The sequence below is a fragment of the Eucyclogobius newberryi genome, unplaced genomic scaffold (assembly GCF_026437365.1).
Source record: "Eucyclogobius newberryi isolate DKJ021-1_F unplaced genomic scaffold, fEucNew1.0.hap1 SCAF_3, whole genome shotgun sequence".
Taxonomy (NCBI): Eukaryota; Metazoa; Chordata; class Actinopteri; order Gobiiformes; family Gobiidae; genus Eucyclogobius; species Eucyclogobius newberryi.
In genome coordinates, this window is record NW_027315945.1 from 3185117 (window position 1) to 3198610 (window position 13494).

At 45.1% G+C, this 13494-nt stretch overlaps 1 protein-coding gene across 1 annotated transcript in view; it reads right to left on the bottom strand.

Annotated features, from left to right (window-relative positions):
- mtmr11 (myotubularin related protein 11) overlaps positions 1 to 13494 on the bottom strand; it is a 59267-nt gene that overhangs the window by 34993 nt on the left and 10780 nt on the right. The window contains exons 3-5 of the mRNA XM_072461046.1: positions 8051 to 8187; positions 5395 to 5464; positions 2717 to 2856 (exon numbers count right to left, since the gene is read on the bottom strand). Of these exons, the coding sequence (XP_072317147.1) occupies positions 2717 to 2856; positions 5395 to 5464; positions 8051 to 8187 (347 nt within the window). The remainder of the gene's footprint in view (positions 1 to 2716; positions 2857 to 5394; positions 5465 to 8050; positions 8188 to 13494) is intronic.

The following is a 13494-nucleotide window of genomic DNA, read 5'->3' on the forward strand; positions in this document are numbered from 1 at the left end:
GGCCAATGGTTCCAAGTACAAAGTTTCGTCGCTCTCACACAGAAGAATCCCTAAAAGCATGGAAAAGTTGCCTGCTGTCCTATAAGCAGGCTCTGTGTGAGGCCCAAACCAGATATTATTCAAATCTAATAGAAGTCAACAAAAGTAACACTAAATTCCTTTTCAGCACTGTAGCCATGGTAACAAACTGTCACAGTGCAGTAGAGCCCTCAATCCCAGCTACACTCAGCTCTGATGATTTCCTCCTATTTTTTAATAATAAAATAAAAACAATCAGAGATAAATTAGATGAAATTACCCCCGCTATTAGCCCTGAACTAGCCCAAGCTGTAAATCTAACGTCCCATATAAATCCACCTGTAAACCTAGAAAGGTTCACAGCTGTTGATCAAGCAGAGATAACTTCAGCCATTATGTCCTCTAAAAGCTCCACTTGTGTCCTAGACCCCATTCCAAGCTCCTCAAAGACATTCTCCCCCTAATTATAGACCCTATTCTTAATATAATAAATACTTCACTCCAAAGTGGCTATGTTCCACGTCCTTCAAACATGCAGTCATTAAACCTCTTCTGAAAAAGCCTAATCTAGATCCCGACCTATTGGTAAACTACAGACCTATTTCAAATCTTCCCTTCGTCTCTAAAATCCTTGAAAAAGTTGTAGTAAAACAGCTTTGTCGCCACCTGCAGGACAATAACTTATTTGAAGTTTTCCAGTCAGGGTTCAGAGCCCACCACAGCACTGAAACTGCACTAGTTAAAGTCACAAATGATTTGTTATTAGCCGCTGACGATGGACTGGTCTCAGTCCTGGTTCTGTTGGACCTCAGCGCAGCGTTTGACACCATTGACCACAACATTCTACTGCAGAGGTTAGAATGTGATGTAGGTGTTGGAGGAACAGCCCTCAGCTGGTTTAAATCCTATCTATCTGATAGGTTACAATTTGTTAATGTAAATCAGAGCTCCTCACCAAGCTCTAAAGTAATTTACGGTGTGCCACAGGGTTCGGTACTCGGTCCAATTCTGTTTACTCTTTATATGCTGCCATTAGGCAACATTATCAGAAAGCATGGCATTAACTTCCACTGCTCTGCAGACGACACTCAGCTGTATTTATCAATGAAACCTGATCAGAGCGATCAAGTAGACAGACTTAGTACTTGTGTGAAGGAGATAAAAACCTGGATGACACTAAACTACCTGCTTCTTAACCCTGAACAAACCGAGGTCATTGTGCTGGTCCTAAGCATCTACGAGACGCTCTATCTGAGCAGATAGTCACAGTGGACAATGTCAGTGTAGCCTCCAGTTCTACTGTAAGAAACCTTGGAGTCTTATTTGACCAGGAGCTCTCATTTAAAGCTCATATAAATCAAGCTTGTAAAACAGACTATTTCCATTTGCACAACAAGAGCCAAAATCAGAAGAATCCTGCCTAAAAGTGATGCCGAAAAACTTATCCATGCATTTGTAACGACTAGATTAGACTGTAACTCCTGCTCACAGCAGGTCCTAAAAGCTCCATAAAAAGCTTTCAACTGGTTCAAAATGCAGCAGCAAGATTACTAACAGGAACAAAAAGAAGAGAGCACATTACGCCGGTGCTGGAGTCTCTTCACTGGCTCCCCGTCGAGTTTAGAATCAAATTCAAAATTCTACTCTTGACCTACAAAGCCATAAATGACATGGCCCCATCCTACCTCAAAGATGCTATAGAACCATATCATCCAAACAGAGCTCTTCGCTCTCAGAATGCTGGCCTTCTGGTGGTGCCAAGAGTCTCTAAAAGTACTGTAGGAGGTAGAGCGTTTAGCTACCAAGCTCCTGTGTTATGGAATCAGCTCCCGACCCATGTTAAATATGCTGACACAGTCTCTTCATTTAAGTCCAGGCTTAAAACGTTCCTCTTCGAAATCGCTTATGGTCAGAGTAGTTAGGAACAGAAAGATAAACCCACAGCTTCAGCTACGCTGCCCTAGGAGTAACTGTGCTGGGGGAAGTATGACAGCTTGAGCACTATCCTCTTCTTCTTCTGACTACTTATGCTATCAAACAATATTTATTTTTTGATTCCACTTGCAAACTGTTCACCGCCTTCTTTTCTTTCTCTCACTCCTGAGGACCTGTGGACCCAGATGCCCCTCTCCTGGTGAAGTGGTCCCTGCCCTGTGTGGACGGTCCCTCATCTGAGGAGTGGGTCCAGCTCGCCTCAGACGGTCCCTCTTCTGCCTGAAGAGTGGGTCCAGCTCGACTCAGACGGTCCCTCTTCTGCCTGAAGAGTGGGTCCAGCTCCAGTCTCCTCGTGTCCGTCTGTGAGAGTCGGATCTCTCCTTCACTGGAACTCCTCCAGGTTTCTACGCTTTTTTCCCAAAGAGGTTTTTTTTGTAGTTTTTCCTGGCCGAGAAGGAGAGTCTAAGGACAGAGGACCCTGGGACATCGTCCCTCGCCACCACAGACATTGTCTGACTCCATCGCCACCACAGACATTGTTGATTCATTTCTCCCTGTGGCCCTCAGAGGCAACTGTTGTTGTGACTTTGGGCCTTACAAAAATAAATTGATTTGATTTGATTTGAAAGCTAACAACAGGAAAAGAAAACAGCAAAAGCACTATATGTTATCCTACATATATTTGACTTGTGCAAATAGGTGAGAGTCACTTAAACATGATCTGTGAATGAGGGGCGGGGCCAGAGCCCCTGAGGGGACTGACCTGCAGGACCTGTGAGTCGGGGGTGAGCCGGTCGAACAGCACACACACTACACGCATGTCTCTGCAGTACAGCAGCAGCTCCTCTGGGGTGAACTTCAGGGACGATGAGGGGGTCACCAGCTTGGTCCGGTTAGGCCCCACTGAGAGGGACAAAGGACAGAGAGACAGAATTAAGGCTAATGGACATTAGAGTGTGGCATGGCATCTGACGCACTATACATAATCATACATGTGCTTTAGGAGAACCGAGGCTTTCAAAAGGCCTTTTATCTGCAGATCACTGACAACATGAGACATAACGTGTCTCTGTGTGTCTTTCAGCTGTCAGGACGTGTCATTGGTCCCATTCTAGTCCCACACAATGTCCTGCTGCCCCTCTTTTGAAAAGGAACTATTTGGTGCCTCCAGTTTTTATTTTTCAAAACATATGTCACAAAAACTGAAGAGGAACAGAGGAAGCACAGTCAATTCAGTCAATTAAGACATATTGTATATAGTCCAAAGAAAACTATTTGTCCAAAATGTCTTTCGAATTTGTCCATTTTCAGATTAAGTCCGAATGTGATTTCTTCCACTTTGCGTAAATCAATAATAATCCCAGTCCAGCCCTTGACCGTTCAGTTTGTGTCATGTGATCATGGCAGGAGTGAGGCCCAAGTACATCGTTCTAAAGTCTGCAGTGCCTTGTCTCTACAGTCCAACAGGACAGTCCAACAGGACAGTCCAACAGGACAGTGGTTTGTCTCATGGTGCCACACGCTCTCCAACAGTCTGCATTCCCCCGGGAATAAGAAGTGTTCTCTGTCCCTCAGTGTAGTGCCCTCTGTCCCTCAGTGTAGTGCCTCTGTCCCTCAGTGTAGTGCCTCTGTCCCTCAGTGTAGTGCCTCTGTCCCTCAGTGTAGTGCCTCTGTCCCTCAGTGTAGTGCCTCTGTCCCTCAGTGTAGTGCCTCTGTCCCTCAGTGTAGTGCCTCTGTCCCTCAGTGTAGTGCCTCTGTCCCTCAGTGTAGTGCCCTCTATCCCTCAGAGTAATGCCCTCTGTCCCTCAAAGAAGTGTCCTCTCTCCTTCAGTGAAGTGTCCTCTCAGTGAAGTGTCCTCTCAGTGAAGTGTCCTCATGTCCTCTCAGTGAAGTGTCCTCTCAGTGAAGTGTCCTCATGTCCCTCAGTGAAGTGTCCTCTCAGTGAAGTGTCCTCTCAGTGAAGTGTCCTCTCAGTGAAGTGTCCTCTCAGTGAAGTGTCCTCATGTCCTCTCAGTGAAGTGTCCTCTCAGTGAAGTGTCCTCATGTCCCTCAGTGAAGTGTCCTCTCAGTGAAGTGTCCTCTCAGTGAAGTTTCCTCTCAGTGAAGTGTCCTCATGTCCCTCAGTGAAGTGTCCTCTCAGTGAAGTGTCCTCATGTCCCTCAGTGAAGTGTCTTCTCAGTGAAGTGTCTTCTCAGTGAAGTGTCTTCTCAGTGAAGTGTCCTCATGTCCCTCAGTGAAGTGTCCTCTCAGTGAAGTGTCCTATCAGTGAAGTGTCCTCTCAGTGAAGTGTCCTCTCAGTGAAGTGTCCTCTCAGTGAAGTGTCCTCATGTCCTCTCAGTGAAGTGTCCTCTCAGTGAAGTGTCCTCATGTCCCTCAGTGAAGTGTCCTCTCAGTGAAGTTTCCCCTCAGTGAAGTGCCCTCATGTCCCTCAGTGAAGTGTCCTCTCAGTGAAGTGTCCTCATGTCCCTCAGTGAAGTGTCCTCTCAGTGAAGTGTCCTCATGTCCCTCAGTGAAGTGTCTTCTCAGTGAAGTGTCTTCTCAGTGAAGTGTCCTCATGTCCCTCAGTGAAGTGTCCTCTCAGTGAAGTGTCCTATCAGTGAAGTGTCCTCTCAGTGAAGTGTCCTCTCAGTGAAGTGTCCTCTCAGTGAAGTGTCCTCATGTACCTCAGTGAAGTTTCCTCTCAGTGAAGTGCCCTCATGTCCCTCAGTGAAGTGTCTTCTCAGTGAAGTGTCCTCATGTCCCTCAGTGAAGTGTCCTCTCAGTGAAGTGTCCTCATGTCCCTCAGTGAAGTGTCTTCTCAGTGAAGTGTCTTCTCAGTGAAGTGTCCTCTCAGTGAAGTGTCCTCATGTCCCTCAGTGAAGTTTCCTCTCAGTGAAGTGTCCTCATGTCCCTCAGTGAAGTGTCTTCTCAGTGAAGTGTCCTCTCAGTGAAGTGTCTTCTCAGTGAAGTGTCCTCATGTCCCTCAGTGAAGTGTCCTCTCAGTGAAGTGTCCTCTCAGTGAAGTGTCCTCTCAGTGAAGTGTCCTCTCAGTGAAGTGTCCTCATGTCCCTCAGTGAAGTGTCCTCTCAGTGAAGTGTCCTCATGTCCCTCAGTGAAGTGTCTTCTCAGTGAAGTGTCCTCTCAGTGAAGTGTCTTCTCAGTGAAGTGTCTTCTCAGTGAAGTGTCCACTCAGTGAAGTGTCCTCATGTCCCTCAGTGAAGTGTCCTCTCAGTGAAGTGTCTTCTCAGTGAAGTGTCCTCTCAGTGAAGTGTCCTCATGTCCCTCAGTGAAGTGTCCTCTCAGTGAAGTGTCCTCATGTCCCTCAGTGAAGTGTCTTCTCAGTGAAGTGTCTTCTCAGTGAAGTGTCCACTCAGTGAAGTGTCCTCATGTCCCTCAGTGAAGTGTCCTCTCAGTGAAGTGTCCTCTCAGTGAAGTGTCCTCATGTCCCTAAGAAGGACTTACCCACGACCACCTTCTCTATGGAGGCCAGAGCCACATCGTGGTCCCCCAGTAGCACAGGATCAGCATTGTCCTGAAAAACACATTGTAAATCTAATGATTACCATATTTACCAGACTATAAGTCGCACCTTTTTTTCATCGTTTTGGCCGGGGTGTGACTTATACTTTATACATATAAATTTATATTCCGGAGCGACTTATGTGATATCATTTGTTATTTTCACACTTTCACACGAATTTCATACTCCAGTGCGACTTATATATATGTTTTTTTTACTCCTATTATGCATTTTTGGCTGGTGCGACTTATAGTCGAAAATACAGTATCTAATTTTTCACTTCTGACACATTCAATATTCAAATGACAACAACTGCTCAAGAAAACATTTTTGTTAACTGAATGGGTTAAATCATTAAGCCCTATATATGTGATCGACCACGGGAAAAACAGCCACAAGTGTCCTGGTCCCACCTGGACTGAACATTGACAGGCAGACCCACCTGGACTGGACATTGACAGGCAGACCCACCTGGACTGGACATTGACAGGCAGACCCACCTGGACTGGACATTGACAGGCAGACCCACCTGGACTGGACATTGACAGGCAGACCCACCTGGACTGGACATTGACAGGCAGACCCACCTGGACTGGACATTGACAGGCAGACCCACCTGGACTGGACATTGACAGGCAGACCCACCTGGACTGGACATTGACAGGCAGACCCACCTGGACTGGACATTGACAGGCAGACCCACCTGGACTGAACATTGACAGGCAGACCCACCTGGACTGGACATTGACAGGCAGACCCACCTGGACTGAACATTGACAGGCAGACCTATCTGCATGAAAAAATCAGGCCTTTCTGTGCTGACGAGGCAAAAGACATCACATGCCCAGCTCCAAGAGTCACAGCACAGAAGAGGATGTGGCTGTGATCTCTGATGTAATTGGACTCTGATGGTGTACATATCATATCTATTATCTCATTAATTAATACATTTTTATGATGTACATATCACCACTTCCTATTGCACTCCATAACTTTATACCTTTATATTTAATTATGTACATATCATGCCGTTTAGTGCTCAGTGTTCAATGTTTTGCTGTTTGTGTTGCACTGAATCACCTGTGAATTCTGTTTATCCACAAATGGCAATAAACCCTATTCTGATTCTGATTCTTTGATTCTATTCAGGGCCTTTTGTAATCCAAGTATTTCCATTTTAATATAGTAACTTCTAATTCTGATTCAAGTCCAGTTACCATCAATAACAACACTCCTCTTGAGTCTTGAGTGACAGCTGTAGGGGGAGGGGCTGTCAGTGTGACAGGGGGAGGGCTTATCTCAATGAGATGCAAATGAGCCCCGCCCCCTGTGACTCTGGGCTCACTCAGGTGAGAAACTTTAGAGGCAGTTTTCTCAGTGAAAGGTTTTGAGAGTTGTTTACATTAAAATGACCACAACTTACTTAAATATGATCAGATCTACATGAGTGAGACATCATTGTATAGCTTTGAATTCACACTTTCTGTGAATAACTCAAAATAACTTAAAATGCCTCCGGGTAGACTTGTAACTGATTTATCCACGGTCAGTCACATATTTGTATGAAACTTTTGTTTTCAATTCCAACATTGGACAACGTTGTACATTTGTAACTTTAAAGAGAGATTTTAACCGTGACATAACTCTCCTTCATCAAAAATATACCGCTAAAAAACAAAATGAAGGTTTTCTTTTTTTTGTGATATATCTTTGTATTTTTAGGGCCAACATATGACACATGAACAGTTTCTTTTAAAACAGTTTCACCGTATACACTCTGACGCATGTTCCCTGAGTATGACCCTTGCCCCAAGTGGATGAGTTCAAGTATCTCAGGGTCTTGTTCACGAGTGAGGGAAGGATGGAGCGTGAGATCGACAGTTGGATCGGTGCAGCGGCTGCAGTGATGCAGTCGCTGCATCGACTGTTGTGGTGAAGAAGGAGCTGAGTCGAAAGGCAAAGCTCTCAATTTACCGGTCGGTCTACGTTCTGACCTCACCTATGGTCATGAGCTTTGGGTAGTGACCGAAAGAACAAGATCGCGGATACAACCGGTCGAAATGAGTTTCCTCAGTCGTGTGGCTGGGCGCTCCCTTAGAGATAGGGGGAGGAGCTCAGTCACACGGGGGGAGCTCGGAGTAGAGCCGCTGCTCCTCCAGCTGAGGTGGCTCGGGCATCTGTTCTGGAGCCTCCTGGGCGCCTCCCTCGGGAGGTGTTTTGGGCATGTCCCACCGGGAAGAGGCCCCGGGGAAGACCCAGGACATGTTGGAGGGACAATGTCTCTCGGGTCTCTTGGAACGCCTCGGGATCCCCCCGGAGGAGTTGGAGGAAGTGTCTGGAGAGAGGGAAGTCTGGGAGCCCTCATAACCCCTTGACAAAAACACTTGGAGCAGACTGTAGATCATATTAGATATTCCTTAATTGTCCCCATAGAGATATGTGTCCTCTGCATTTGACCCATCACTGCGGCGCAGCACCTGCATGTTTTGGATTGATGGGTGCCGCAGAAGAAGATGTCCACTTGTCCACCAGTGAGAGGGCGTCTGAGGCCTCATGGGTCTACAGGAGACGAGGTGCTAGAGGGCCCGGGGTACTTACCGGAGGGTTGGGACAGTCCTGGGGCACGAAGGCCACTCTGAAATGAGTGCAGAACAGGGTCCCAGACAGCCAGCCACGGCCCTCTCTGGATGTAAGCTTCTTCCGCACCATCAGGACCCTCTGGAGGACGCACTCCCCTGTGGACACATGGGACAGGGGACAGTCAGTAGGTGCAGGGCAGGAGACAGTCAGGACAGTCAGCACATTGGGCTGCCGCGCTTTCCCAGGCCATAAACTCCAGGCTGCACAGCGTAAAAAGCAGCGTCCTCAGACACTTATCTGACACTAGGCCACACCAGAAACACGTTTGCATCATTCATTTCTAGGACAGAGCTCCTTGAAGCACATGCACACATTAACTCAACAACCACCACAGCTATTGTTCCAATAGCATTTCTCACAAATAATATGTTGTGAAGGTCTTAAACACACTCATTTTGTCAAAGCTCCAGGGTCCCTGGTTTTATGAGCAGAGAACTCTAGTGTCCCCTCAGTCAGGAACATGTTTTAACACTGTTCAGTTGACGAATGAACAAAGAGTCCAAGAAGCAGCAGCACATTTACTGTAGAACTGAAATGGTGTCAAACAGAGGCGGGGTCCCCAGGCAGCGGGGTCACCAGGCAGCGGGGTCCCCAGGCAGCGGGGTCCCCAGGCAGCGGGGTCCCCAGGCAGCGGGGTCCCCAGGCAGCGGGGTCCCCAGGCAGCAGTGCCTGTGATGACAAGTGAGGGACAGCGGAATTCAAATTTAGTGGCCATAGTTAAATCTAAACATTACACACAGAGTTTTGGACCCCATTTTAACTGATGTATGTATGCACTAAAATGTAAAAATAAACTATTTATACAGTTAATCGGTAAAAACGAAGTGGCTTTGGTGTTTAGTAGCCCTTTAACCTGTTCCCATCCACCTATTCCCCCTGTGCACAATGGTTGGACCCAAATGATTATTGTTTATTAAAAGAGGATCTTATGTTCCACATGTGAGTGTGATGCATCATGGGAAAGCTTAGGCCTTCTAGTTTCTGCAGATGTGCAGATGTCACACTGTCAGGGCTTCAGAACTTACACTACAGAAGCACAAACATAAACAAAACATCCTTTTTTTAGTCTCGCCTGAATATTGTCCATTTGTAATGGTCCTGAGCAGGACATACTTCATTGTGTGCTTATGCTGTTCACTGCATATGCTGTTGTCATGACAACAACTGTGTCAAGTTTCAGATCTCTAGGAACAGGCATTTTGGTGCTGTTAACTTTTTTGTATCAAAAAGTATATTCAAGTGATCCAAATATGTTCCAACTGTGCCAAACTTTTATTACAATTTTAGCTCCTCTATGATCATAAAACATACATATTGATGTTTTGTAGGCCACTAATACCCATTATAACTGCTAAAAACAATATATGTGAAACCATATGTGTAACTATGAGTTTACCCAAGAAAATTATAATATTTTTATTCTATTTTTGTATCAGTATAATAATACATATATCTAACAAAATGCACGTCCAAAAGGCTAATAAAATCAGAAAACGTGATGCGTAAAATCCTGCCGAGAAATCTGGCTCTTTACAGCCTTACCTGAGCCTTACGCACGATAATACAGAAGATTCTGTGTCAATAAGCCCTTTGTCCCGCCCCTCTTTCTAAAGCTATTCTCATTGGCTAGAATAATATGTCATTCAACGTCTGCTACGTCACTAGCATGCGGCGCTATTTAATGTAAACAGAGGAATCCATGTGCGTCGCAAGCGGCGCATTTTTTTTTTTTTGCGGAGGCTGTAGCAAACAAACCCGTGGACAGAAAAATCGTGGATGGTCTCATTCTGTAGCTAACAGTCTGAAGAAAAGAAGGATACCAAATATTGTCTTATAGGTCAAACAGGTCATTTGTTATGGACGGAGAAATGCGCCGGATCCTGATATCGTCATAAGAAGAAAACTTTGTTTACTTGACAATATCTCGAAATCAGAAAAATACAAGTGGATATTGTTTTTCAATGGTTCCTTACGGACAGACTGAGCACAAGGATGTACAGAATTAAAGCCGTTTCGTCCGTCATAAACACAAACAGGACATGTGTTTGTAAAAGTTGAGACTTTTTCACAAACTATTGGCAATTGCTTCTTGGGAAATAAAAGTGATGATGTAAGAGAACTTTTCTAATTGGGAAAATGCTCGCCGGCCACAGGTGAAACTAATTACACCTGAAACTATTACCAACCTACTACCATCTATGTCACCACACCACCAACTGCTACAACTGCTACCAACACTTATTACATTCTTCAACTGTAAAGCGTCTTTGAGTGGCACGCAAGGCACGATACGTTGTAATAATAATAATAATCATAATCCCAAATATTCTATTGCTAAAGCACAGATTGTGATGGGCCCTCACGCAGGCGGAGGTGTGAATCAGCTCACACCTCCACTTTTCAGACATCACACTAGGCAAAAGGATGTAGGGTTTCCATGGCAACAGCATCTGCCAACACAGTCACGCTAACATGATGATATACAGCTCCTCACATCGAGGCTGTTGCTTAGAATAAAATGAATCAGGATTATTAAATACAATCCGTGGGGCTACAATAACATTTAGATTGTTCATGGTTCCACCTTTAGTTATGTTACAGCCTCATTCCAAAATGGATGAAATGTATCATTTGCCTCAAAATTTTACAAACAATAGCCCTTAATGACAACGTGAAAGACGGTATTCACAGCCTTTGCTCAGTACTTTGTTGAATCAAGTCTTTTTTAGTTAAATGCTAAACGCTTTTTACAGTTTCTCCCATTCTTCTTCGCAGAACCGTCCACCAGTAAGTTTGCTCGGTTCACAGACATTTTCAGATCTCTTCAGAGATGTTCAATTACGTTCAAGTGTGGCCCTTGGGCCACTCAAGGACATTCACAGAGTGGTCTCCTTTGTTCTCCTGGCTGTGTGCTGAGGGCCATGGTCTTGTTGAAGATGAACCTTGGCCCCAGTCTGAGGTCCAGAGCCTCTGGAGCAGGTTTTCATCAATGATGTCTCTGTAACTGCTGCAATCATCTTTTTGTTGATCCTTGAATAGTTTCTAAGGCCAGAGATTTTGCAGAACATTCGTGATGGACACCAGGGAATCGTAAAGTGCAGAGAAAGAGCAAAGTGTGTAGGATGGCCAGGACTAGGCAATGAGATCAAACGCATGGTCGGTGCTTGCGTGTCAAGAATCAAAACCAAGCCAGAAAAGAGAACCTCTTCAAACTACAGTCCAACCTCGTTTTCCATGGGAAAGAGAAGCAGCAGATATTTGTGAACTGAACAAGCAGAACTATCTAGTAGTGGTTGATTATTTTTCCAGTTACATACATAGAGCTAGCCTGAAGAACATGTCTCATGAGACCACAATTGCTAATCTGAAAAACATCTGTGCAAGATGGGGCTTCCCAAAATAACTTGTTACTGACAATATGCCCCCAACGTTCATTCCCAAACCCTTTCTTAGCGCTCATGATCTACAGGTCGTCTTTTATCCAAGCCAGCGGCATGAGCCCAGCTCAGCTCATGCGTGGGAGACAGGACCAAAGCTCCTAACAGTGTGGCCTGATCTTCAGGCTGATGAGAACACAAGACAACTACAAACACACTTACAACAACAGGTTTGGTGCTAAAGCCCTACCAGAACTTCAACCAGGACTCAATGCTGCAGCAGATCTGGACAGACAAGATGGATGGATAAAGCTACTGTCCTGCAGCAGTGGGACTCTCCGAGGTGACACTGGGTCCTGAGTACTGAAGAGGAACTGCCGACACCTGAAACCATCTTCAGTGCCACAGTCGCACCTGCAGAAGATGGACTGCAACAGGACCAACACAGTGGAGAGCCACACTCGCCTCCATCTGTGGATCCAGCACCTGATCCAGTGAAATAAGGTTCACCTGGACTCCAGGTGACGGCAGGCTTGGGAAACAAATCCAGCAAATATGCAGAGCAAGAAAGGAAAAGAAAAGCTATTGTTAAGAGCAAGTTTAATTACTACTGGTCTACATAGTATAGGCATTTGAACCACTGTGGAAAAGGGAAACAAAATGTCGTCAAAATCTATTTTAAGCACCTGTGAAAAGCTGTGTTGAGGAGTGGAACATGGGCCATGAACACTGCCCAAAGTGCCGGGACTTTGAGAGCATCCATGAAGTCGCGGGACTGACCCATTATCTTTTGACTAGGGATTATATTTACCCTTGCTATTTGTGTGTTCAAAATCTTTAAGACTTCAGAAAACTGAGAAGTTTATAAAGCAGTATGCTGTGAAAGTGAGATTGAGAATGACTCTTGAATGGGAGACGCTCCAGATGATACAACTGAATGGTTTTCTACAATGGAACACTCCTGGACAAATGAGGGACACACCCACATGCTGTGAAAGGTTTAACAACCTTTATAGCTATTGAATATTTATAGATATTGCTAATTTTTTTATGCTATTCAAGGGCAAAAAGCAAATTTTCAAGTTATAAAGCCGTCTACAAAGGATTTTAAGACAGCACAAAATTTCTGTTTGTTTTAAACCAGGCGACACTTTAAGACAAAAACTGGTTCATCCTAAGGACAAGACACCGACAGTTTATTCTGTCCAATGCAGTGAAGAAAAGTGTGAAGAGCGCCACATAGTGAGACTAAACAGCTACTGCACAAGAGGCTTTATCAGCACAGAAGACACTGGAGTTCAGGACCTCAGAGCGTCGTGCAGCTTGACTGCGTGTGGGGGGGAGTGTGTGGGGGGGGGAGTGTGTGGGGGGGAGTGTGTGGGGGAGGGCACATGCACACTTCCACTTGAGTTCTCAAATCGGCAAAAAATCTCCATTATTCCTTTAACTAAACGTTTAGATGGGATTTTCCCCATTTTATCCCTAAACAATTTTAGGGACCTGTTTGAAAACCTGTGTTAATAGTAGCGAGTAGGCTAACTAAGAACCCAATTCCATTTCCTTAGTAGGCCTTTTATTCTATGACGTTTCGCTCCCCAATCTAATATATCTGAAATGTTTGTACAGCTTTTCAATCAATCACATTTATTTATAGAGCACAATTCAAAGGTGCTTTACAATGTTAAGACGCATTCAAAAAAGTAAAATAAAAACACAATGTAGTTGATAAGAATATAAAACAGTTTATGTCAAAATAAATAAAAACAAATTAATGTGGTGTTTAAAATATTAAAAACCAGGTAAAAGTATTTCAGTCGTAGGCGCAATACAGTCTTTAGCTTAGATTTAAACACAGCCGGGGGCGGGGCCTGTCTCACAACCTAAAGAAGGCTGTTCCAGACCTTTGACCCATAGAACTGGCACCAGCAGGAGGCCGGTCCATGTTGAGTCCTGACTCTGGCACCAGCAGGAGGCCGGTCCATGTTTAGTCCTGACTCTGGCACCAGCAGGAGGCCGGTCCATGTT